Source organism: Engystomops pustulosus, chromosome 5 (genome assembly GCF_040894005.1).
Source record: "Engystomops pustulosus chromosome 5, aEngPut4.maternal, whole genome shotgun sequence".
Classification (NCBI taxonomy): domain Eukaryota; kingdom Metazoa; phylum Chordata; class Amphibia; order Anura; family Leptodactylidae; genus Engystomops; species Engystomops pustulosus.
In genome coordinates, this window is record NC_092415.1 from 129448074 (window position 1) to 129475313 (window position 27240).

Below are 27240 nucleotides of genomic sequence, written 5' to 3' on the forward strand. Positions count from 1 at the left end.
GCAGAAGAGCATCTCTGAACGCACAGTACGTCGAACTTTGAGGCAGATGGGCTACAGCAGCAGAAGACCACACCGGGTGCCACTCCTTTCAGCTAAGAACAGGAAACTGAGGCTACAATTTGCACAAGCTCATAGAAATTGGACAGTAGAAGATTGGAAAAACGTTAGCTGGTCTGATGAGTCTCGATTTCTGCTGCGACATTCGGATGGTAGGGTCAGAATTTGGCGTCAACAACACGAAAGCATGGATCCATCCTGCCTTGTATCAACGGTTCAGGCTGGTGGTGTCATGGTTTGGGGAATATTTTCTTGGTACTCTTTGGGCCCCTTGGTACCAAGTGAGCATCGTTGCAACGCCACAGTCTACCTGAGTATTGTTGCTGACCATGTCCATCCCTTTATGACCACAATGTACCCAACATCTGATGGCTACTTTCAGCAGGATAATGCGCCATGTCATAAAGCTGGAATCATCTGAGACTGGTTTCTTGAGTATGACAATGAGTTCACTGGACTCAAATGGCCTCCACAGTCACCAGATCTCAATCCAATAGAGCATCTTTGGGATGTGGTGGAACGGGAGATTCGCATCATGGATGTGCAGCCGACAAATCTGCGGCAACAGTGTGATGCCATCATGTCAATATGGACCAAAATCTCTGAGGAATGCTTCCAGCACCTTGTTGTATCTATGCCACGAAGAATTGAGGCAGTTCTGAAGGCAAAAGGGGGTCCAACCCGTTACTAGCATGGTGTACCTAATATAGTGGCCGGTGAGTGTATATTCTTTAGTTGGGATTGATTAATGGGAATAGCTTATTATGAATTATATTTTTTTTCCATTAATTACTTTTTAAATATGTATATTAATATCTTATTCAAATTGTGTCATCAAGGATAAGTGAAAATTACATTTTGTGCATTCCCGGCAGTGAATGTGTAATGGAAAATGGCGCCCAAATGTTTGTAACCTGTACAAAGATTTGCTGATGGAAACACTTGTCGGGGAGGTGCTGGGCAGCGTCTTCAGGAAATATAGGAGATAAGATATGTTTGTACATAACCATGCACATAATAAAACCTATATAAATTTGATATCCACAAAATAGCATGACAAACAGAATAAAGGGGAGATGTCTTTTGGAGTGCACAGTAAAAGCTTTTACTGCTTCTCCGTACATGGCAGGGAAAATAGGAAGTAAAATTTGTTAAACAGAAAAAAAGCTCTTACATGGAGCTCTGTACATGGAAAGATAAAGTTAGGGATTTTTAAAAAGGGGAGCAAAAAAATGGAAACACAAAAATGAAATGGGAAGAGGTTAATTCCAACATTATTTAAAATCAGAAGTAAGCTACACATTTGTACATTTATTTGATCAATAGCACAAAAATAAATAAATCAATATGCTCAGCTTCTTCTACTTTATAAAAAAACTACCTACAGTTCAGCATTGTCTTGGTGACAATTCCCTGTCACCTGTCAGCAGAAAATGTCCTAATAAACCACTAGCAATATGTTGTCAAGCAGCTAAACACCTTCCAGATCATATCTCTTTCATGACCCAGTATGAAGGCATCATCCAGAAAATCAACTTTGAAGTGAGATGTAAATTGATTGTATAAAGTCACAGCGGTGGAGATTTTAAAACTGAAGTCCTGCTCTCTCTTCCTCAGAAAGTCTGTAATTGAAGGTCCCGCATCCAGAGACTTCACTAACCAGATATCCTGAAGTCCGATGCATGATGTCAATCACAGAGGAGGAAGTGCTCAGAGCTCCCCACTTTGACTTCAGATTTAAACTCTCCAGCTCCTTGACTTTATATTACTAATTTTCATCTCACTTTAAAGTTGAATTTCTAGACGATGCCATCCCACTGGACCATGAAAGAAACAAAAACTAGAAGGTATTACGCTGTTTGCCAATATACTGGTATTGGTTTATTAGGCCAATTGCTGATGACAGGTTCCCTTTAACTACTTAACACCTTAAGGACCCAGACAGATTTTTTAAATCTGCCATGTGTCAGTATATGTGATTTACTTTAGAACTCTTTAATTTACCAAGCTGATTTTCAGATTGTTTTTTGTGTGACATGTTGTACTTCATCATTTTGGTTGAAATGAAAAAAGAAAAAATGTTGAGAAAATTATGAAAAATTAGCAATTTTCTGATTTGTAAATGTTATGCTCATCATACAGTTAGTTTAACCTCCCAAATAGGTTACTAACTAATACTAACCATATGTCTGCTTTAAGTTTACACTTTTTTTATAGGCCTATTCATATTTATAGTGGTTTTAAAAGTTCTGTTTATTAGAAATTCCCCACAAAGTACCACATTTTTAAATGACACCCCTCAAACTATTCAAAACAGCCCTTGTTAAGCTTTTTCACCATTTAAGCAAAACATTAAATAAAACAAAATGGAGGTTCTATGCAGAATTTTAAAATTTTGACAATAAACTGTTTAGCCCATAAAATGTACATGTTCATGCAGGCTAAAATAAAAAAAAGCACATCCCAGATTTTGTTGTGCAGTTTCTCTTGAGTATGGCAATACTCCACATGTGAATGTAACCACTTCATGGGACCATAACAGAGCGCAGAAGGGAAGGATGGCTGTTGACCTTTTGCAGGGCAAAATTTGCAGAAATTGATTACCATTTATAACAAGTCGAGTTTTTCAGCACAAAAAAAATGTGCTGAAAAACCCCACCTCGGCTTATACACAAGTCAATAAAAAAATAAACGTACATACGCACCTTGCGGCTATCCCGAGGCTCCCTTTCTTCTCTCTGCTTTAAAAGCTGGCAGAGGCGCGGCCATGCACTTTGCCGGTCTGCGCACACTATGGCTGTTACAGCATCAGGGAGGGGGAACCACTGGAAGGTGAGTATGTAAGTTTATTTTTTTATGTGCTGGGCAAACTGGCTGGCCTGTTATATATTACACTGGGCTGGCTATATACTAAAGGGGGCTGGCTGGCTGTTTATTAAAAGGGGCTGGATATATACCAAAGGGGGTTGGCTATATAATACAGGGGGCTGGTTGGCTATATATTAAAGGGGGAAGGCTGGTTATATTCTAAAGGGGGCTGGCTGGCTAAATACTAAAGGGGGCTGGCCATATACTAAATGGGGTTGGTTATATACTACAGGGGACTGGCTGGATACATACTACAGGGGGCTGGCTTGCTATATACTAAAGGGGGTTGACTATATACCACAGGGGACTGACTGACTATATAATGGGAGGCTTTGACCAATGCATTTCCCACCCTTGGCATTATGCTCGGGTCTATAGGTTCCCAGTTTTTGGTGGTAAAATTTGGGGCCTCGGCTTCTACTCGGGTCGGCTTCTACTCGCGTATATATGGTACTAAACTATACGGTTTTGCTGAAAAAAACCTATTCTGATACGGTTTTCTTTACTTTTATTTTTTGTTTTAAACAACTTGTAGGATAGATATCATCTATGGGTTAGTACAATTACGGCGATATCCCATTTGTATAACTTTTTATGTTTGAATAATTTTGCATAATAAAAACGTAGTTGTACTTTTTATTTGAATCATTGTGGTGTAAATGTGACATTTTGATCACTTTTTATTGCTTTTTTTTTGGTTAGATGCACAAAAATCTTAATTTTTTTTAACTATCCCACTCTGGGACTTGAACAAGCAATCATCTATTCATAGCTTTTTTTTAATGTTTTTAATAATCTTGTATAATAAAAAAAACACATTTGAAGAGAAAAATCACTTGTTTTCGCATTGCCATCTTCAAAGAGGTGTAAAATTGTGATTGCACTGTATTAGAACTCATTTTTTATTGGAATCATTGTGTTGTAACTGTGACTTTTTGAGAACTTTTTATTGCATTTTTTTTTGTTTGGTTGGTTGGAGGCTCAAAATTTTTTGTTGTGTTTTTACATTTTTTTACAGTGTTTACTGTACAGGCTTAGCGATGATTTTATTTTATAGTACAGGCTGTTACAGACAAGGCAATACCTTATATGTATGGTTTGCTAGAGTTTGTTCATTTATGGGGCATTTAGGGGACTTGTATTACTTTTTATTTAATTTTTTTACTTGTGAGTATTTTTTTACATCTTTTTTACATATTTTATTGTCCCATTCTGGTACTTGAACAAGTGATCATCTGATATATTACAGTAGTTAGCCTATGCACATGCATAGGCTAATACGCACTGTGACAAATATGGTCTCCGACACGGTGCGGGGGTCCTGATCATGGGAGGTTAGTTGAGGAACCTTATAGATGCTGAGGTCACCTAAAGGGTTAAACAACCCAAACTTTATACTATGGAATAATAAGACACCTATGCATGTGGATGTATGCATGTGCCTGTATGCGCATATGGCTACATAAATTTATAAGTGCATATGGCTGCATGTATGTGTGCTTGTGCATGCATGTATCTGCCATGTATATGTTCACGCATACGGGTGAATGTGTGTGTGCTTATGTATTGCATGTATGTGTGGGTATGCAGCCCAGCTGTATACTAATTAGTAAGGTTAGGTTGTTGCATATTTCATGAATGTGGGGAGGCTATTAAACGTTTCATTAGTGAGGGAAACTGCTGACAATTTAATTAAGGGGAGGCTGCTGCACATTATGGCTGTTGCCTTTTGAAATGAAACCGATGAGGAGAGGAAATTTAATTAATTACATTGTTGTTAACATTTGGGTTTACAAAACACAATTTTATGTTGGCAGTGTTTTAACAAACACATGTGTTAGCTTGATTGTGTTAGCATTGCATTTTGTAAACTTAAATGTTAACACCAATGTAATTGGGCAAATCCCATCTTCTAAGATATTGTATTGGATTTTTAGCAATATGGGTTATATGGGTTTTACTTCAGCCATATCTTTGTTGCAGTCAGAGCAGTAGCTTATCTTGGGATCTAATCTATTTAATAGCAAACAGAAAAGCGAGTGTGCATTGATCCTAAGTGTGTGCAGTGTCCAAAGTGGATTGAGGGACTTGAATGACTTTAGCAGGTAACTGCTGGTTTTGTTTATGGTTCATATATGTGGTTTGTGGTAAATATATGTCTTCTCTCAGCTAAAAGGTGAATACAATTAAAAAAGATGATCTGTTTGTGAGGTTCAATAAATGTGTAATTATATCTCTAATACAATATTGTAGTTGGAAGTCCCGGCTGCATCAGTCTTATATAATTAACCCCTTAAGGACACAGCCATTTTATAGCTTAAGGCTCAGCCTCATTTTTTTGGATTCTGACTTTATATGGTTATAACTTTTAAACACTGTTACTTATCAAAACGATTCTGAGATTGTTTTTTCCACACATGTTGTACTTAATTTTAGTGGTAAATTGTGGCTTTTTGTGTTTATTTACAAAAAAGAAAAAATTATACATTTTTTTGAATAATTTGCCATTAAATTCTAAATCATTGTGTTTTCAGGCAGACATATTTACCACCAAAATAAGTTGCTCATAACATTTCCCATATGCCTACTTGACATTTTCATAATTTTTGTGAAATGTCTGGAAAATTATGATGTCAGGTGGCTTACAAATTGAATATCGATTTTCCGTGACAGCTTTTAGGAAAATTGTTAACCCCTTGAGATCTTTTTGTCAGATTTTGTCAGTTACACGTTTAGCCCTAAAATTTACACATTTCCAATAGATAAAAAGAGTAAACCCACCTTACAATTCATTAAGCAATTTCTCCCGAGTACAGAGACCCCCCCCCCTCCACATGTGGCCGTTTATTTGTCTTATAGGCACACAGCGAGGTGCAGGAGGGATGGAGTGGCCTGCAGCTGCCAGGATTTTAGTTTCCTCATTGGTCCCTTTTACAGGCTATACTATTTTAGCTTTATTGTTATTGAGGCTGTGCAATGGCATTTTTTTTTGCAGGATGAGATGCTTTTTCCAATGCCATTTTGGGGTTGGTATCCCCTATTGCTGAAAATTATGGAACTTTTTTTGAGAAATCTATTCTGCACTGGATTTTTTACTTTTTTTTTTCGTGTTCACAGTATAGCCTAATAATCATGTTAACTTTATTCTATGGGTCGATACGATTGCGAGGATACCATATTTGAATTTTTTTTTTTTTGTTTTACTAAATTTGACAAATAAAACCCTAATGTGGGGAAAATATCTATTATTTTTGCATTGCCCTCTTCCAAGTGGCATAACATTTTTTTTTTTTGTTGGCTATGGAGCTGGTTTATTGCCTGTTTTTTGCGAGACATGTTGTACTTTGCAACAGTATCATTCTGGAGTACATATGTTTTTTTTGATCACTTTTTTATTGCATTTTTTTGTGGGATTCAATAGGTAAAAATCATAATTTTTGGCAATTTTTTTACAGTTGTTTTACAGCGTTAATCGTGCGTGTTCAATAATTATTTACTTTTATTCTATGGGTTGTTATTGACGGGGTAATACTATATATGTAGGGTTTGTGTGTTATGATTTAGACTTTTTTATGTGTTATACGTCTCTTTAAATGTTATGGGGCTTATGGGCATTGCAATGCTGTTGTATTGCAGGGTATTAGCAGTGTCAGCCTATGCACATGCACAGGCTGACATTGTGCCTTTAAGATGACGTCATTGACACTGCCAGCAGGCAACTCTGGGGTCCTGATCAGATCACAAGGCTGCCATAGCAATGAAGACGGCCTGAGGGGGGGGGGGGAATCGTGGGGGAAAGACCCCCCAAAGGCAGGTTAAGTGGTGTTAAAGCGGGTGACGGCTATTAGTTATAGCCGGCACCCTGTGTGTTCCGCCACCGGTTCGGCTCAGATCTTGAGCTGAACCGGCATCAGCTATGCGTCAGATATATCAAACGCTGAACGCTAAGTCACTGTTCTCAGCGTTCGATATATCGGACGCAGAGGGTCAAGGGGTTAAAAATAAAAATATGCTAAATGGAAATGATTTGTGACTCGGAACTAGAGTATACTGCATTGCAGTGAATAAAGGGTAGATTGTAATCATAACAAAGCAGCTCAGTATGTTTGCAACATAATTATATATAATGAGTAATCAAAATGAAATAAAAATTTTTGCTCTGAAGACAAAATAGAGAAGAAATGTTGACATCCATTCCAAGTAGTTAAAGAAAACCTACCATCAAAATCTGTCATGACAAACCAGGGACACTTACTCATAGATTGTGGCAATCTTCTTTTATCCATAGCACCCTTCTATCTAAAAGAAACTTTTACAATTATGCTAATGAGCCTGAGGCACTCTGGCGGGATGTCTTTTCACTCGATGTTACAATAAACAAAGGAAGTCTCCCCCTGCAATTCCTACTGCTGCTAGATTACATAATCAGAGGGAAGGAGAGAACAGGGGAGGGAAGACATGTTCTGCTTATTGTAACAGCCTGTAATTTTGCAGAACTGAGGGGCTCTGTTAACGCCTCCCAGAATGCCTATTTTAGAAAGAAAGCAGCCTTGAATAACAAATATAGGAAGGTTACCACAGTCAGTGCCTGGATCTATGAGAAAGTGTCCCTGGTTTATCCATGCTTGATTTTAATGGTAGATTTCCTTTAAGTAGTTTCATGAACTTCCCATTGGTTTATGTAAGTAACTTTCTGTACACTCTGTGATCAGAAAAATAAATGATGAATAATTCCTAATCATAATCAGGGGGGCTGTTGCAAAAACCATATCCACAGGTTATATCATAATTGCATGATTGCTGAGGGCCCACCATCCTCAACAATCATAGTAACAGGGGTTCTGGGTCCCTATTTAAAGTCGATTAAACTCAGTGCTGATCCAAATTTTTGAGTTCTAAAGACTTGGAATAGAAGCTTGCATTCTCAACTGCCACCACACTAAAATAAGAGAATCACCACTACTACAATAAATATTATTAGTAGTAGAAACATAAGAATGACATTCCATCCCATATCCTGTAAAGACAATAAGAATTGATATGGGGACAGTTAATTTAAAGGGGTTGTCTAGACCATGTGGGATTTTTCACTAATACCTCACATCAGAAACTGCCAAGAATAGCTTATTTAAAGGGGGTGCCAGATGTCTGACGCCCATTAATATGATATTAACAACTTATTATTAGGATAGGTCTTCAATATAAAAACACCCCAAGGCCCAGGCAACCATCTTAAATAAAATAATAAAGTTCAAAATTATAACCAGTAGATTGATAAATGTTTGATATTTCAAATACAGATTACAGAATTTGATAAGAAAATTAAAGTGTAACTGTAAAGTTATAATTATTTTACCAAATTATTATTAGGATTCCCCCTTTAAAAACAACCAGAACAATGCCTACTTTGCTCGTCCTTTTATTTCCAAAGTTATAGCATTTTCTTACCAGAGGTGAAGTGGGCGGAGACTAATGTCTGTCTGTCTATAACCTGAAGCTGAGGCCAGTTAGCTTGCCCACAGATATCATGATGCCTTGTGTTCTCTCTAAAAGTAATTTAGCATTAAATCCATTAAGTTTCCCACAAGTAAATCCACTGAACACTGCATAATGCACATACACAATGTATATGGTGACTAGCCTGGCAGCTCTCATCACATGGTGGAGCAAGGAATATGTAATAAGTGAAATAAATCATAAGTAATCCAGTTATATGAAGTATATAGCCTGTGCTGTGTCAGCACTAAGGATTAATAGCTTATCTGCAAAGAGCTGATGCTGTGGATGACAAGGTGGGAAAGGGGAGTAGCATGACATGCAGAGAGAGACAGAGAAGTAACATCACAGACTTTGATGGCGGTACTGATACTGATAGGTGAGATTTTGTACCTCACTATTCTGTGTAGAAGACATCTATATCCACAGTTCTGAACATATTCAGCTTTGCTAAATACACAGTGAGAGTTCTGTCAAATGACCTCCTCCTCTGTGAGCTGGGAGCAGCAGCCCCTCCGTTCCCAGGAGTCCATGGAGTTTGCTTACTACAGACTCCAGGGCAGGCAGAGGAAGCAGCCACTGCAGCACTCAGATAATCTGAGGTCTATAGCAAAGAAACTGCTGGATTTAGGTAACAAAGATAATAGGCAACATTTTTTTACATTCCAATCTCTATTGATTTGTGGAAAAAAACCTTTACAGTTACTCTTTAAATCTGGACTGTATTTGATAAAAACATGGTATTGATGTAATATCTGTGCTTGTACATCAAACATATTGTACTATAACAACAACAAGTGGATGGACAGCCAGAATACCTGGATTTGGGAATTGATTCTGGTCGCTTGGCCCTGGGAGAGAGTATATAGAGCGTTGTCTGGCTCAGACTGAAGGGTGGGTGAGTATCCGCTTTCCTCATTCACTTTCAAGCCTGGGGAATCCTGCTACCACAAATCAATGAGTCACTTGTCAGTTATCACAATCATTACACTATTTATACACCATATATATTTCCTGGTATATTACAAGTTCATTATTAGCGGCTTAATGGATTATTTTATAGCATCAATCATAAAATTTTGTAAAAAAACCATTCTGCATAACTCCCTGCTATAGAGATCCACATTCCAGCCTGTATAGAGTAAGACTATAGAGGCTGACTGTGACCTTACATCTAATGTTCCAGAATTTTTTTTTTACACAGCTTTCAGTATTGAGTATTAACATTTTGGCCCACATTTACTAAAAACAATGCTAACTGAACTATGTGCAGTTTGCCTGTGAAGTGTGCAGGATGCCAGATTCAGGATTTCTAGCGCATGTTCTTCATGAATCTGGCGCTCCCTGCACTGCGCTGGCACTTTTGTTTAGTGTACCTTTAAAATAGGGCATGCAACACATGTGCACTTCACAGGCACAGTTTGCACTCAAAAGAATGTCAAAATCCGTCAGAAAACTGGCACAAGGCCCTTAGTAAATGTGCCCCTTTGGCTTTCATCTTGATGTTTGAAAAATAATTATTATAGCATACTATAGCCATGGAGAGATAGAAGAAAGATTTATCACTCACTACCGTGAGTTGTGTAGACAAACACAGTGCAAAGGAGTGAGACCCATAGTCTACCGTGAATACAGATTTGCATTAAAAACAGAGACTTAAACCTGTTACTAAGGGGCACTTACCTGTTTCTTTACAAACTAATCAACATTTCCATGTACATTAGAAAAATTTTCATAACATTCCCCCCAACACAATATTAACCCCTTATCACCGACACTAGTTTTCAGCTCAATGACCAGACTCGATTTTTCTAATCTGCCCTATGTCGCGATAATTGGTTATAACTTCAGAACACTTTAACATATCCGGGTGATTTTGAGAATGTTTTCTTGTGACACACTGTACTTCATGTTAGTTGTAAAATGTAAGTGATAAGTTTTGCGTTTCGGTCTGAAAAAAACTGAAAATTTGGAAAAAACTTTGTAAATATTCTTCATTTTCCAAGTTTATAATGTTCTGCTTTCTAGACAGGAAGTAAAACTACCCAAAAAGTTTGATAATTAACATTTACAGAATGTCTGCTTTATGTTGAGATGATATTTTATGCATCCTGTCGTTTTTCTAGGATGTTATGAGGCGCAGAACTTTAGGTGCAATTTTTCTCATTTTCATGAAAATCCCCAAAACTCACATTTTGAGGGACAACTCAGCTTCAAAGTGACTTTGAAAGGCCTAAATAATAGTAAAACCCCATAAATTACCCCACTACAGAAATTTCACCCCTCAACGTATGTAAAACAACTTCGTTTAAGTCTATTAACCCTTTAAGTGTTTCACATGGGTTAAAACAATATGGACCTGCGATTTAGAAACTTTAGAATTTTTGGGGAAAATACATTCATTTAGGCCAAAACTGATCATTTTATAATAATTAAATGATGAAACACTCTGCAACATTTGATGCCCAATTTCTCCCGAGTGTACAGATACCCCATATGTGGTGGTAAACTGCTGCATGGGCGCACGGCCGGGCATAGAATGAAAGCAGTGCCATTCACAGCAGACTTGTATTGTCACATTATACAAGTTATAAATTTTTTTGGTAATGTGAACATATGAGGACTTATTATTTGCGGGAACAGATACAATGTATAGATAATTAATTGTGGGGGGCTATAGCTTATTCATGATATTTTATTAACTATTTCAAGGGGGACTCAAACAAAATCATAATGATGGAAAGTATCTCAGGTTGGGTGGAAAATCTACTTTCCATCAAGGTGCCAATGCCAGAAATAATAGGCCTTCCTGGATTGCCATCTTTGTGTATCTTGGGGAGCATATAGAAACAGCCTGGCCTGGGATCCTCTGGGATAAGAAGGTTGACCTCGTGTTGCATCTCAGTTGAAAACTTCTTGGTCATATCAATAAGTCGCTTCTTGTAAGCCTCTGTTGGGTCACTCTCAAGTTTACTATAATGAATGGGGTTGGACAGCTGTCTGTTTGCTTCCTTGATATAGTCAGAGGTATTCATTATGCCTATTGCACCCCCTTTGTCTGCAGGTTTTATGATGATATCTGGGTTTGTTTTCAATGATAGAATAGCCCTTTGTTCCTGCAGGGTTAGGTTATTTACCTGAGAAATAACAGCTTCCACCCCAAACATACCAGACAGTCTATCATATACAGCCAGGCCATACGCTACAACCGTATCTGTTCAGACAAGAAAGACCTGGAAAAACACCTCCTGGAGCTCAGGTCTGAATTTCTCCAGTTGGGCTACAGACCAAAAGTGACTGATAACCAAATAGGTAAAGCAGCAGCCATCAACAGAGATGATTTACTCAAATATAAGGAGACCCAACAGGAGGCCAAAGTACCACTAGTAGTCACTTACAGGCCACAACTGGAGATCCTACGTCACATTGCCAAGGAACTCCAACTGATTCTACATAAAGACACAAGACTAAAAGAAATATTTACAGTCCCTCCTCTCCTGTCCTTCCGGCAACCACCAAACCTGAAACAAGTGGTTGTCCGGAGTGCCCTGAGACCTCCATCAGAAAATGGTACCTCACCCTGCCTGCAAAGCAGGTGTAAAACGTGCCAGCACATTCGCACAGGTGACCAGGTACCCGTACCTCAAACACAGCAGGTACATCAGATCAAGGGGACCTTTTCCTGCAGGTCCTCTGATGTGGTCTACCTTATTATGTGTCAGCAGTGCCCAACCACAGGCCTTTATGTTGGGGAAACAGGTCAGAGACTCCATCAACGTATGAGCTCACACCAATCTGACATTAAAAATGAAAGAAAAGATCTCCCAGTGGCTGCACATTTCTCCAGAGAGGACCACACTATGAAAGATTTGCAGATTACTATTTTAATGGGACATTTTAAGACACAGAGGCACTTAAACATTTATTTTGAAAAGGCAACTTCTGGATATAATGCTAGGCAGGTGCATTTAACTTCTTTTAGTTGACCATGGTAAGGCCTGTGGAGGATATCTTCTTTAATCGATGTGTGGTCTTTGCCTCTGTGCTGCAGGGTGTGAGCAATCTTCTTAAAGCTTAGACCCTCTTTATGCAGACCAACAATTGTTTTTTACATCCTCTGGGAGTTTTTTGTTAGATACCATGTTAAAATTCTTGTGACCATCATGACATCAATATTATACCAGTGATAATACCATATTGAACACATCTCCTCCCCATTCACATCCCATACCTTGTAACACTAATGAATTTCAGCTTGATCATTTTCAAACAAAGAGGTAGACTTGATATATGTTTGGAGGTGGTGCATAGTTGGTTGTGTTGTTAGTGGTAAATGTGATGTATATAGGAGCACAAAAAAGTCAGTTGTATTGTGGGGGGGAATATTTTATATATTCAGGGACCACAGCAGGGTTTATTCTGAAGTGAGCAGGGCTGGATCTAGGGATGGGCATCTGGGTTGCACCACCAGTGGTCAAGAGTGGGTCCCTGACTCCCGCTTCATAATCAACTGTATTGCTAGTTGAATCCTATGCAGTACATGGAGTCACAAACTCCTTGTACAATTGCTGCTCCTGGTCTCTGTCTTAATTTCACATATGAAGGAGGCAGAGCCTTCCAGGATGCTCTGTATGAGTAGGTGGCTAAGGAAAGATAAGTGTTACACGGGACTGTAGTTTTCCGGATAAAGGGATGGAAGAAATTTATCTTACATGCAAAGTGTCTAGTTTATCTAGTTCTTTACTTTGCCTTGAACCCAAAAGGCTATACATAAAAAAATCCAGCAGCTTCTACGAGGGTATACACATAGCAAAATAGTTGCCGAATTTACCCCAGCAGTAATGCCACAGCCATTACTCAAGCTTAAAATACCACCATATCAGCTGGTTTCTGATGTGTTTTATTCCCAGTTCCTTATATTTATACATAAAGATACTTCCTTATGTAAAGAGATTTCCAATACCCAATATGTTATTGTGGAAAGGTTCCCAAATGCAATAAGCAAGCCCTTACCACTTTATATCAAGAAATTATTAGATCTAATTCTTAGCTCCTCTAAAGGCCTATGCCCTCTATAAACTGTACCAGTGATGGAGAACCTTTAAGAGAGCGAGTGCCCAAACTGCAACCAAGAACCACTTATTTTTCCGCAAAGTGCCAACAATATAAGCAGAAACTTATGGCTCCCTACATTGTCACAGAATTCAATCCTATTGGCTTCCTGAGGAAACAAGTACAGTAGCAAGCATAATTTGGATTATGATTGTAGCTTCCCTCCAGGGTCTGTGGTTTGGGTGATTGTGGATTGAGCATATAAGTAATAGCAAGGCACTTTTCTTAGTGTCACAATTTAAAAAACTTTTTTCCTTTCTTTGCCTCTTCTGCTAATTGGCTGGTGTTTCTAAGTGGCTTGTGAATATAAGTGTAGCTTAAAAAAGCAGATTTTGAAAAAGAGGAGTCCACAGAACTGTAAGAAATTCTTCATTATACATTCCTCACAGTTTTGTAACTAGGATATGGCTAGCAAGATTGGTGGTAAGCTCCAGTGCACACTCCGCTGTATGTACTGTATATACTGCTGGGGCAGAAGATCCAGGGTGAATACCACTGTGACAGATGTACCACTATTTTTCTACTAGCAGCTTGTGTTAGAGATCTGGAGGACGATATTGCATGTCTGCGAGCAATCGACAATCTTGAAAAGAGTATGTTGCAATAAGCGGGATAGAAGTGGAGGGTGGAGGAGAAAGCCAGCAGGGCCAGGAGGGTAGCTGGCTTACTGTAAATAGATAGGGTAGAAAGGGGTCCAAGAAAAGGAAGGCCTATTCAGACTCTGAACATCCGAGCAAAATTGCTAAATTGTGCAATGATGTAAGTACATCAGTGTCAGAAATGGCAGCCCTAGCGGATCCTGCTCTCCCTAACAGTCGGGGGAGCAGACCAGCTAGCAGTAGGGTGGATGGGAGTGCAGGTAAGCCAAGGCAGCTAGTGGTTGTAGGGGACTCTATAATCAGGAAGATGGATAGAATAATTTGTCGCCAAGACCGCCTCAACCAAATAGTTTGCTGTCTCCCTGGTGCAAGGGTTCGGTATGTGGTGGAAAGGGTGGGAGGGGCTGGGGATGACCTAGCTGTCATGGTCCATTTTGGTATCAATGACAGAATAGATGGTAGGTGGAGGAGACTGAAGAATAGTTTTAAAGAATTGCGTTCAAAGTTTAAGGGAAAAACCTCCAAGGTAGTATTCTCCGGAATCCTACCTGTGCCATGCGCTACACAGAGCAGACAGCGGGAGTTCAGGGAGTTAAATGCATGGCTCAGATCCTGATGTACAGCTGAATCAGGTTCCTAGAGCACTGGGCTGACTTTTCATTGTGGTACAAGGTGTTTTCCGCAGATAACTTGCACCTAAAAGGAAGGGGGGCTGCTCTGCGGAGGGAGAAGATCCTATCAGGTGTGGCAGAGTATTTAAACTAGGATCAGGGGAAGAGAAAAAGGAAGACACTAAAGGGGTAGACAGGTCAGAGAGGGGGCAGGTCATGTTGGTGGGTGGTGATGTGGGTTGTGTATGGGGGACTAAGGTAGTGGATAAGGAGATCCACGAGTTACAAAACAATAGTGCGGATATATGTGCCAGAAACATTTTTATAAATCAGATTAATAACTGAAAAATTAAATTGTATGTTCCCAAATGCCAGAAGTTTCACAGGCAAAATGGGCGAGCTTGAGGCTCTGGTATTAGAGGAACAGTTAGATGTTGTTGGTTTAGTGGAGACATGGCTCGATGCAGCACATGATTAGGGGGGTTAATATTTAAGGTTTTGTCCTGTCTTTCCCCATGCATTATAATTGCACATTATAATGCATGGGGAGTAAAATCCACATATACTGCCATACAGTATTATGGCAGTATATGATAGGATGGATCAGACTACCTAGGGTTAGAGTACCCTAGGGAGTCTGAAAAATAGTAAAAGTAAAAATAAAAAAAAGTTAAAAAAATAAATAAAAAAAAATAAAAATTTAAATCCCCCCCCTTTCCCTAGAACTGATATAAAAATAAATAAACAGTAAAAATCATAAACACATTAGGTATCGCCATGTCCGAAAATGCCTGATCTATCAAAATATAATAAAGTTTTTTCACTGCGTTTATCCCCGTAACGGAAAATAGCGTCCAAAGTCATTTTGAAAAATATAAAAAAATTCATAAAAAGTGATCAAAAGGTCGCACAGTCCCAAAAATTATAGTAATGAAAACACCATCAAATTAGCAAAAAATGACACTATCCACAGCTCCGTACACCAAAGTATGAAAAAGTTATTGGCGCCAGAAGATGGCAAAATAAAAAAATCTATATTTTGTACAGGAGGTTTTAATTTTTTTAAATGTATGAAAACATTATAAAACCTATACAAATTTGGTATCCACGTGATCGCACCGACCCAAAGAATAAAGTAGACATGTCATTTGGGACGCAGAGTGAAAGCTGTAAAATCCAAGCCCACAAGAAAATGTCGCAAATGTGGTTTTTCACCATTTTCACTGCATTTGGAATTTTTATCCCGCTTCCCAGTACATGGCATGGAATATTAAATACCGTCACTATGAAGTGCAATTTTTTACGCAGAAAATAAGCCATAACACAGCTCTTTATGTGGAAAAATAAAAAAGTTATGGATTTTTGAAGTTGGTGAGTGAAAAATGGAAGTGAAAAAACTAAAAAAGGCCAAGTCGTTAAGGGGTTAAAAGCGATTGTGAATGAGGCATTGGTCTCCGAAGAGTGTGAGGAGGCTGACACTTTGTTCACCCGTATAAACAGTTGGAGCGGGCTGCACAGAAGGGAACAGTAGTGATAATGGGAGACTTTAACGTTCCAAATATAAATTGGAGTCAGGGCTCTTCTTCATCTCTGAAGGGGAGACATTTTATCAACTTTCTGCAGGATAATTTTATGGTGCAGCTTGTAGAAGATCCCACAAGAGGTGACGCATTGTTGGACCTTGTGATTTCTAAACATATGGAGATTGTCCAAAATGTCAGTGTCCGGGAAACCCTTGGGAACAGCGATCATAACATAATTATTTTCCTCTTAAACTGTAAAAAGCAAAAACAGGTGGGAAAATCGAAAACTTTGAATTTTAAAATGGCTAATTTCCAGAAATTCGGGGCTTCACTACAGGATATAGACCGGGATCAAATACTGTCATGTGATGATATGAATGTTAAATGGGAGAAATTCAAATCTATCCTGGGTTATTATACGTCCAAATTTTTTCCAAAAGGTAACAAGTATAGAAAGGCTAGATTACACCCCGCACGTCTTACAGCTACAGTTAAAAGGGCAATTAATGAGAAAAAGAGGGCATTTAAAAAATATAAATCTAACAGGTCACCTGAGGCTTTCAATACTTACAAAAAACTTACCAAAATCTGTAAAAAAGAAATAAAATCAGCCAAAATTCAAAATAAAAGACAGGTGGCCAAAGTTAGCAAAACAAATAGCAAGAAATGTTTTAAGTATATCAATGCAGAACAGGTTGGACCCCTTTATTCTGAAAATAGGGCATCGATGACTGGAGACCAAGAGAAGGCAGTGATACTTAATGGGTTTTTTTAGCTTCGTTTATACGATAGAAGAAAGAACTTGGGTGGTGCCATTGTAGGTCATGCCTCCTGTTATATACTAGACTGGCTGAATGTAGATATCATCCAATCTAAGCTCAATAAAAGCAATGTGTACAAAGCTCCTGGACCAGATGGGTTACACCCCAGAGTTCTTAAAGAACTCAGTTCTGTTATTGCTGTACCGCTGTATAAAATCTTCTGTGTTTCCGTAATGCCTGGTGTGAAGCCAAGTGACTGGCGCAAGGCATATGTGGTGCCAATATATAAAAAGGCTCTAGAACTTTGCCAGGCAATTACAGGCCTGTAAGCTTAATTTCCATTGTGGAGAAATTATTGAAAGGGTTAGTAAAATACTATACACTGGAGTATGTGACATCAAATAGAATAATAAGTGACAGCCAGCATTGGTTTATTAAGAATAGAAGTTGTCAGACTAACCTGATCTGCTTCTATGAAAAGGTGAGCAGATGCCTGGATGGAGGAGCTGCTATGGATAATGTGATAATGTGTTCTTGGACTTTGCAAAGGCATTTGACACTGTCCCTCATAGACGCCTGATGGGTAAAATAAGGTCTATTGGTTTGGCAGGAATCATTTGCAATTGGATTGAAAACTGGCTGTGGTCAACGATTCAATGGTCACCAGTTATGAGTGGTGTACCCCAGGGTTCTGTGCTTGGCCTACTACTATTTAATATATTTATTAATTATATAGAGGTAGGAATTAATAGCACTCTGCCTGTTTTTGCAGATGACACCAAGATGTGTAGTGTAATACAGTCTATGGAGGATGTTCACAGGCTACAGGGGGACTTGGACAAACTGAGTGTTTGGTCATCCACTTGGCAAATGAGGTTCAATGTGGATAAAGGTAAGGTTATGCATCTGGGAGCTAATAATCAAAAGGCAAAATATGTCCTTGGTGGAGTAAATCTGGGAGTCCCATGCTGAGAAGGACCTGGGGGTACTAGTAGATCATAAATTGAATAACAGCATGTAATGTCAATCAGCTGCCTCTAAAGCCAGCAAGATCTTGTCATGTATCAAAAGTGGTATGAATTCTTGGAATAGGGATGTAATATTACCACTGTACAAGGCATTGGTTAGGCTTCACCTGGAATATTCTGTCCAGTCCTTCGCACCGGTCCATAAAAAGGATGCCCAGGAGCTAGAGAGGTATGGAGAGTCTCAGTAATGAGGAAAGACTAAAACAACTAGATTTATTTTGTCTGGAAAAGAGACGACTACGAGGGGACATGATTAATTTATATAAATATATGAATGGGCCATACAAAATATATGGTGGTAAGTTGTTTCAGATTAAATCAAATTAAAAGACGAGGGGGCACTGTCTCCATCTGGAGAAATTAGGGTTTAATCACCAGAGGTGACAGGGCTTTTTTTACTATGAGAACTGACAATCTGTGGAATAGCCTGCCTCAGGTGCTGGTCACAGCAGGGACAGCAGAGAGCTTCAAGAAGGGTTTGGATGCCTTTTTACACCTAAATAACATTGATGGTTATGTTATATAGAATTGTTTCCCCTAAATCCCTTCTTCATCCAATTCCTTCCCTTCCTTGGTTGAACTTGATGGACATGTGTCTTTTTTCAACCATATAAACTATGACTATGACTATGACTATGAAGAATCATGGGGCCCAGAACAAGAGCTCCAATGTTAATCCAAGTCTGTCTGCGCCATCTTGCTCCTCCGGCAGGCCAAGATAGCTCAAGATGCGACACTTTAAACTACACTGAGTACAGCATGTCCTGGTCTATTAAGACTGCAGGAGGGGGCAATGTCAGGCAAACTTTGTGCTTGTGTCACAGCCTGGGTTCCCACGGGGAGGGCTCTGAGTGCCACCTTTTGCACTTGTGCCATAGGTTCACGACCACTGATCTATGCTATTAGATATTAATATTTCTCAACAAGAATGGCTACAAACCTTTTCTTAACCCCATAGGTCCATGGTGAAGCTGCCATTATACTGCATTGGTACTATACCCCAAACCCAGACTTAGCTACATGTACACAGGTACTGCCCATCTTTGTTGGAGGGCTTGTGGAGCCAGAGGAACCCCTCCCATATTTTATGGTCATACCCTAATATATCTGATTATTGGTATACAGTTTCTAACTTGCTTTTCAATCCCTGCAGCCACACCCATAGTAATCTTGAAAACATTATATACCAGATGTCATTATATTAAGTTCATATTCTTCCTCTGTCTAGGAATCTCAGAAATCTTGAAACAGATATAAAAACAAAATGAAGAACTGCTCTTCAGTTAAAGTAGCATGAGATGTCTATAACACATGATGACATGCCTCAGGGTGTGCAGCATCTGTCATGCTAACCACATGAGCTAAGAAGTAGAAGCAATCACAATGGTATCCTGGCTCTTTAAGCCCTTTGGCATCTATAGGTCTCTACCAGGTATTTAACCTGACAATCACAAACACCTAATGTAATCCCCATTAGAATAATGGACTCCATAAGTGGCATTGCTACACAGTGTACATCCTGTGCCATGTATGCTTTCCTTGAACAGCCGTTCGAGGGGGAATACTGCTGTGTGGGGTGTGTGAAAATTGCTCATCTGGAAGCCCAGATTATGGATCTAAATGAGCAAGTTTCAAGGCTGCGGGCAATTGATAATATGGAACGAAGTTTGCTGACCCTGGAGCACAAACTCTCTGGGGAAGATGGGTGTGGGGAGGGAAGTATGGAGGTGCAGAGTGAGAGGGCAGCTAGTTGGGTAACATGTAGAAGGCGGGGTAGAGGGAAGAGTTGTAGGGAGTCTAGTCCTGATCTGGTGCACCCCAATAAGTTTGCCAGGCTGGCGGATGAGGGGGATATCAGCTCTGGGGTAGCAATGCTGCAGAAAGACGTGGCCGCTAGCAACCAGGGGAATGTCTGCTCCAGTAAGAAGGGTAATGGGAGCACAGGCAAGGTCAGACAGGTGCTGGTAGTGGGAGATTCGATTATTAGGGGAACACACAGGGCAATCTGTCACAAAGACCGTGCATACCGAACAGTGTGTTGTTTGCCGGGTGCTCGGGTTCGGCATGTTGCGGATCGGGTTGACGGATTACTGGGAGGGGCTGGTGAGGAACCAGCGGTCATGGTCCACATTGGCACTAATGACTAAGTAAGAGGTAGGTGGAAGGTCCTTAAAAATGATTTCAGAGATTTAGGCCATAAGCTCAGGGCAAGGACCTCAAAGGTAATTTTCTCCGAAATACTGCCTGTAACACGTGCCACACCAGAAAGGCAGCGGGAGATCAAGGAGGTAAATAAGTGGCTCAAAAGTTGGTGTAGGAAGGAGGGTTTTGGGTTCATGGAGAACTGGACTGACTTTTCTGTCGGCTACAGGCTCTACAGTAGGGATGGGCTGCACCTCAAAGGGGAGGGGGCCGCTGTTTTAGGGGAATAAATGGCTAGAAGGTTGGAGGAGTGTTTAAACTAGAGACCTGGGGGGAGGGCAACTACACTTGTGCAGGGCAAATAGACAGTGTACATAGAGAGCTGGGAAGAGTCATAGTCCGTTGGGGGGGGTAAGGGGGGCTGGAATGAGATTGGGGAATAAGGACAAAAGGAATACGGACAGGGAAAACCATATAAAGTGTATGTACACAAATGCCAGAAGCCTCACAAACAAAATGGAGGAACTGGAACTCTTGATGTTGGAGCGGAAATATGATATAGTGGGTATCAGCGAGACATGGCTGGACAGTAGCTATGACTGGGCTGTTACTATAGATGGTTATAGTCTTTTTAGAAAGGATCGTATAAATAAAAAAGGTGGAGGGGTTTGTTTATATGTGAATTCTTGCCTCAAGCCCGTCCTGCGAGATGACATCAGTAACGCAAATGTGGAGTCCCTATGGGTTGAGATAAGAGGAGGGAAAAAGAATAATAAAATATTACTAGGGGTTTGTTATAAGGCTCCAAATATAATGGAGGCAGCAGAGGAAATGCTGATAAGTGAAATGGATGCGGCTTCAAAGCAAGGTGAAGTACTTATCATGGGAGACTTCAATTACCCAGATATTGACTGGGGGGCAGAAACCTGCAGGTCCTTCAAAGGCAGAAGGTTCTTGTCAACAACAAAAGACAATTACCTGTCGCAACTAGTTCTGGAGCCAACAAGAGGGGGGGCACTGCTGGACCTTATCCTTACCAACAGACCTGATAGGGTTTCAAAACTACAGGTTGGGGGGAACCTGGAGAATAGTGATCATAATATCATTGATTTTGTATTACGCTTTACTAAGAGCGTTAGTGAAGGGGCAACCAACACTCTAAGCTTCAGGAGGGCAAATTTTCAGCAACTAAGGGAAGACCTTAAAGGCATAGACTGGGATAATGTTCTCAAAGACAAAAGCACCCCCCTCCCCCCCCCAAAAAATGGGACTTTTTCTCATATATTCTGAAAAAGTCCTGTGAGAAACACATACCTTATGGGAAAAAGCATAAAAGGAACAAGGAAAACCCTATGTGGCTAACTAGTCTTGTAAGGAAAGCAATAAGCGAGAAAGATAAAGCGTTTAAGGTGCTAAAACGTGAAGGTAGCGATGAGGCATTACAGGATTATAGAGAGAAAAATAAATCCTGTAAAAAGCAGATAAAGGCCGCAAAAATAGAGACTGAGAGAAATATTGCCAGGGAGAGCAAAAATAATCCCAAATTATTTTTCAAGTATATAAATGATAAGAAACTAAAAACAGAGAGTGTGGGTCCCCTTAGAAATAACATGGGGTTCATGGTGGAAGGAGATGAGGAAAGGGCCAATCTACTGAATGTCGCCTTCTCAACTGTCTTTACCCAGGAAAATCTCCTGGTGGAAGACACAATGAGGAATAATGTTAATTCTTTTTATAATGTCAACAGTTTAACCCAGGAAGAGGTACGGCGCCGCCTCGCAACCACTAAGATAGATAAATCACCTGGGCCAGATGGCATACACCCCCGGGTTCTGCATGAATTATGTACGGTGATAGACAAACCGTTATTTTTAATATTTGAAGATTCACTGAGGACTGGTTATGTTCCACAGAAATGGCGCATAGCAAATGTGGTACCAATATTGAAAAAAAGTATCAAATAGCGATCCTGGAAACTACAGACCCATGAGTCTAACTGCTGTGGTGGGGAAAATATTTGAGGGGTTTATTAGAGATGCTATCCTGGAGTATCTCACTGTGCACAACCTTATAACCCAGCGTCAGCATGGGTTTATGAGAGATCGGTCCTGTCAGACTAATCTGATTGGTTTCTACGAGGAGGTAAGTTCAAGACTGGATCTGGGGGACGCTGTGCATGTTGTATATCTGGACTTTTCAAAGGCATTTGACACCGTGCCACATAAAAGGTTGGTATATAAAATGAGACTGCTGGGAATAGGAGAAAATCTGTGTATTTGGGTAAGTAATTGCTTAGTGATAGAAAACAGAGGGTGGTCATTAATGGCACATTCTCAGATTGGGTTGATGTTACCAGTGGAGTGCCACAGGGGTCAGTATTGGGGCCACTTCTTTTTAATATTTTTATTAATGACCTTGTAGTGGGTTTACACAGTCAAGTTTCAATATTTGCAGATGATACTAAGCTGTGTAAAGTAATAAATACTGAGGTCGATAGTTTAGCATTACAGAGGGATTTGTGGAAGCTTGAGGGATGGGCAGAGAAATGGTTGATGAGGTTTAATGTAGATAAATGTAAAGTTATGCACTTGGGCCATGGAAACAAAAAGTATAATTATGTTCTAAACGGTCAATTACTTAGTAAAACTGAAGCTGAAAAGGACTTGGGGGTATTGGTGGATGGTAAACTTAATTTTAGTGACCAGAGCCAGGCGGCTGCTGCTAAAGCAAATAAAATAATGGGATGTATCAAGAGAGGAATAGATTCTCATGATAAAGACATAGTTTTGCCATTATACAAATCCCTGGTCAGACCACACATGGAATATTATGTACAGTTTGGGGCACCAGTGTATAAAAAGGATATAGTAGAGCTGGAACGGGTGCAGAGGAGAGCAACCAGGATTATTAGGGGAATGGGGGAACTAGAATACACTGACAGATTAAAAAATATGGGATTATTCAGTTTAGAAAAAAGAGGGGAGACCTCATTACAATGTACAAATACCTGAATGGACAGTACAAGGATCTCTCCAAAGATCTTTTTATACCTCGGCCTGTGACCAGGACAAGGGGGCAAGCTCTACGCCTAGAGGAGAGGCGATTTTACCATCACCATAGACAAAGGTTCTTTACTGTAAGAGCAGTGAGACTGTGGAACTCTCTGCCACAGGAGGTTGTTATGGCGGACTCTACGTATATGTTCAAGAGAGGCCTGGATGACTTTCTGGAGAGAAAAAATATCACGGGTTATGGGGATAAAACATTTATTTAATTCTTAAAGGTTGGACTTGATGGACTTGCGTCTCCTTCCAGCCTTATATACTATGATACTATGATACCCCCTCCCAATCATTGGGGGGTTCTGATCGTATCCATAGGTGCCCTGGGCTGCCTTTAGTAAGTGCCTGTAAGATCATGCTTTCAGCAGATCTAACAGTAGGTGTCAGCCTATGCATCTTCATCAGTATTGCAGTATATTACTCTGAAAAAGTGATCAGATGATTACTCAAGCAAGTCTCTCACTGGGCCAACATAAATCAGTAAAACAACATAAATCGGTAAAAAAAAGTACAAATAAATTTTTTTAAAGAAAATCATTACATAAAAAATAAATGTCCCACAATGCCTTATCCAATGTAAAAAAATATATACAACATTAAAAAAGAAGAAAAATAACTACAATAACACTACATATTTGTTATCACTGTGACGGTCACTAAGGGGTTAAAGGGAACCTGTCACCATGGACCTAATTTCACTAAAGACAGGCTGCAGAAACCCATCACACCTGCATTGCAAATATGCCTTTCTGCCTTCTATAAGCATTTGCATTACAATTTAATAGTGTGTTAGAATTTACCTTGCATCCTGCTGGAATCCTCTGTTTAGTTCCAAGGGCTGGCTTTGGTTTGCATGCATTTCAAAAAACAACACGTGACTTCTCTGTGCTGCTCACTCTTTAGCTCTCAGCCCTGAGGATTTGGTCAGGAATCCAGGTAAGTTAAAACACACAACTACATTGTGATGCAAATGCTTAGAGAAAGCAGAAAAGCATATTTGCAATGCAGGTGAGATGGGCTTCTGCAACCTGCCTTTTGTGAAAATGAGGTGACAGGTTCCTTTTAAAGCAGCCTTTACCCATAATGACAACACCGGGGTGCATGAGTAGGCAGTACTGGAAAATGACTTACCCTGACTCATGTTTCAGTGGTAACAAGACTTCTTCCAGTAGATCTGCCCATACACAGAGGGCAACAGTTGAAAAATAAATGCACAAAAAGGCGACCAGGTTCCTAAACTTGTGAATTATCCAAGGATGTAAAAAAAGTACAAAATGGATTTCCAACGGAAACTACATATAGTTTATATGTACATAACTGTACACAAAACAATACACAGTGAAAAACATCTTCTATGTTTTGGTTTTTGCTATTATGTGGTTTTTAGCTTTAACGTTCATATGGTTGGCACTTTAGTAAATGTGTTCCATAGGGAGGAATGAGCAGACCATATAATTACCAAGTGTTATCCCCCTTTTAAAAATTGTTATGTACTGTGTTGTACTATTTAATTGTTTTTATGAATTTGTTGGTGTCTTTTGTGCATATAATAAAGTTTTCATACCAATTTATACTTTCCTGCTCAATGTCACATCAGGGCCGGCGTTAGGGGGTGGCAAACTGGGCATTTGCCAAATCTCTTCCTTCAAATGAATCTAAAATTGTGTTTCTAGGTGTAAGGGAGCCTGAGATATTCACCTTTAAAGTGGTGCGAATTTTATATATATTAACTAGAGATGAGCGAGCACTAAAATGCTTGGATGCTCGTTATTCGAGACAAACTTTTCCCGATGCTCGAGTGCTCGTCTCGAATAACGAGCCCCATTGATGTTAATGGGAGACTCGAGCATTTTTCAAGGGGACCAAGGCTCTGCACAGGGAAGCTTAGCCAAACACCTGGGAACCTCAGAAAAGGATGGAAACACCACGGAAATGGACTGGAAACAGCAGGGGCAGCATGCATGGATGCCTCTGAGGCTGCTTAATCGTACCATTATGCCAAAATTATGGGCAACAGCATGGCCATGAAAGAGTGACCGAATGAGGCTAGATAGCATCCAAAACATGCAATAATTGACCCTGACACTATAGGGGATGGCATGCAGAGGCAACGGCAGCAGCGGCAGGCTAGAGAGTGTCATGGCGACATACCCTAAATGGACTCAGGCTTCAAACCAATGGGTGGCAGAGAGAAACCAAAGGAGGTGAGCAAGAAGCGCTGAAATGATTTCCTATGTGAACAAAAGGTTGACGGTATATTTAGTCGATAACACAGATTGGTGGCGACATAGTGACCAAGTTCCATAACGTATCTGGTGAAACACCCGAAAAATGAGCCTGACACAGCTCTTTTGATAAGGGGACGACATGTGGAGGCAGCCATGGAGACGACTTCCATGATTAAGACCTGATTGCAACTTCAGGTCTCCAGCATGGCGGCGACAGATGGGCCGAGTTCCACTATGTATCTGGTGAAACACCTGAAAATTCTGCCTGACACAGCTCGTTTGATAAGCGGATGATGTGCTGCATATCCTCTCGTGCTCCAGCGTCTGGGGTATAGAGAGTTGAAATGAGACATTGATGGACGCTGTGGAGGATCGTGGAGGCAAAATGGACAGGAAACAGCAGGGGCAGCATGCATGGATGCCTCTGAGGCTGCCTAATCTTGAGATGGAGCTGGCGGTCCACTGCCAGGCGAGATTTCGCCTGTCCAAGCCCCTGTCTCTCGGCTCCTCCCCACCCAAAATGGGCCTGGGAGCCAGAAGCGTTTACTTTGAAAAAATTATAATTTTCAAAGCAGGCCGGGTCGTTTGAATATTTCACCTAGGAATAATGGAATAGCATAGTGGTTCTATTTTTAATAGTTTTTTTCGGAAATGGTTCCATGATTAAGAGTGACAGTATGGGGCATCCATATTGCGCTGCTATGATTGCAACTTCAGGTCTCCAGCATGGCGGCGACAGATGGGCCGAGTTCCACTATGTATCTGGTGAAAAACCTGAAAATTCTGCCTGACACAGCTCGTTTGATAAGGGGATGATGTGCTGCATATCCTCTCGTGCTCCAGCGTCTATGGTATAGAGAGTTGAAAGTTGCGCATGGAGACATTGGTGGACAGCTCATTTGATAAGGGGAAGATGTATGGAGGCAGTGAACTAGTAGTAGATTAAAGGTGCTGCAGTTAAAACTATGTTAGTTGGATCTTGGGATAGAGCTGGCGCTCCGCTGCCAGGCGAGCATTCGCCTATCCAAGCCCCTGTCTCTCGGCTACTCCCCAAACAGCACTTCTAAGAACCTTTTGTATAAGATCAAGTGTAGTAGTGTTCTTATAAGTTTGGGTTATGGCGGGTGAGGGGAATGTAAACAGATGCGCAAGAAGCGCTGAAATAATATCGGTAAATGATAAAAGTTTGCCAGTATATTTTGTGGATATCACAGCAGGGTGGCGACAAAGTTAACAAGTTTGATGTGGAAGCCATGAAAACAACCCAAAATTCTGCCTGACACAGCTCGTTTGATGTATGGAGGCAGTGAACTAGTAGTAGATTAAAGGTGCTGCAGTTAAAACTACCGTATATTCCGGCGTATAAGACGACTTTTGAAGACAGAAAAATCTTCTGTCTTATCTGGGGCGCCTAGTATGACGTAAGCAGCGGCGCGTCATACTAGGCGCCTGCCGGGGAAGATCAATGGCGGCGCCCAGCAGAAGAAAGAAGACAGCGTGGAACACTGAAGACGAGCCGCGCGGACATCAGGGGAGCAGCGCAGCACATCGGGGCCACCGGAGGGTGAGTATATGTTTATTTTTTTTTTTATGCTGGGCTGGGCTGTGCTGTATACTACTGGGGGCTGTGCTGTATACTACTGGGGGCTGTGCTGTATACTACTGGGGGCTGTGCTGTATACTACTGGGTGCTGTGCTGTATACTACTGGGGGCTGTGCTGTATACTACTGGGGGCTGTGCTGTATACTACTG

The 27240-nt window shown here is 40.4% G+C and overlaps 1 protein-coding gene across 12 annotated transcripts in view; it reads right to left on the reverse strand.

Moving 5' to 3' along the window:
* Positions 1-27240, reverse strand: part of CTNND2 (catenin delta 2) — a 526223-nt gene that overhangs the window by 46972 nt on the left and 452011 nt on the right. For 7 of the 12 annotated variants that reach the window (XM_072153023.1, XM_072153024.1, XM_072153022.1 and 4 more), the window contains one exon: positions 9240-9365. The exons of 4 other annotated variants lie outside the window; for them this stretch is intronic. In XM_072153023.1, the coding sequence (XP_072009124.1) occupies positions 9240-9365 (126 nt within the window). The remainder of the gene's footprint in view (positions 1-9239; positions 9366-27240) is intronic. One more of the 12 variants, XM_072153026.1, reaches the window with a different exon arrangement.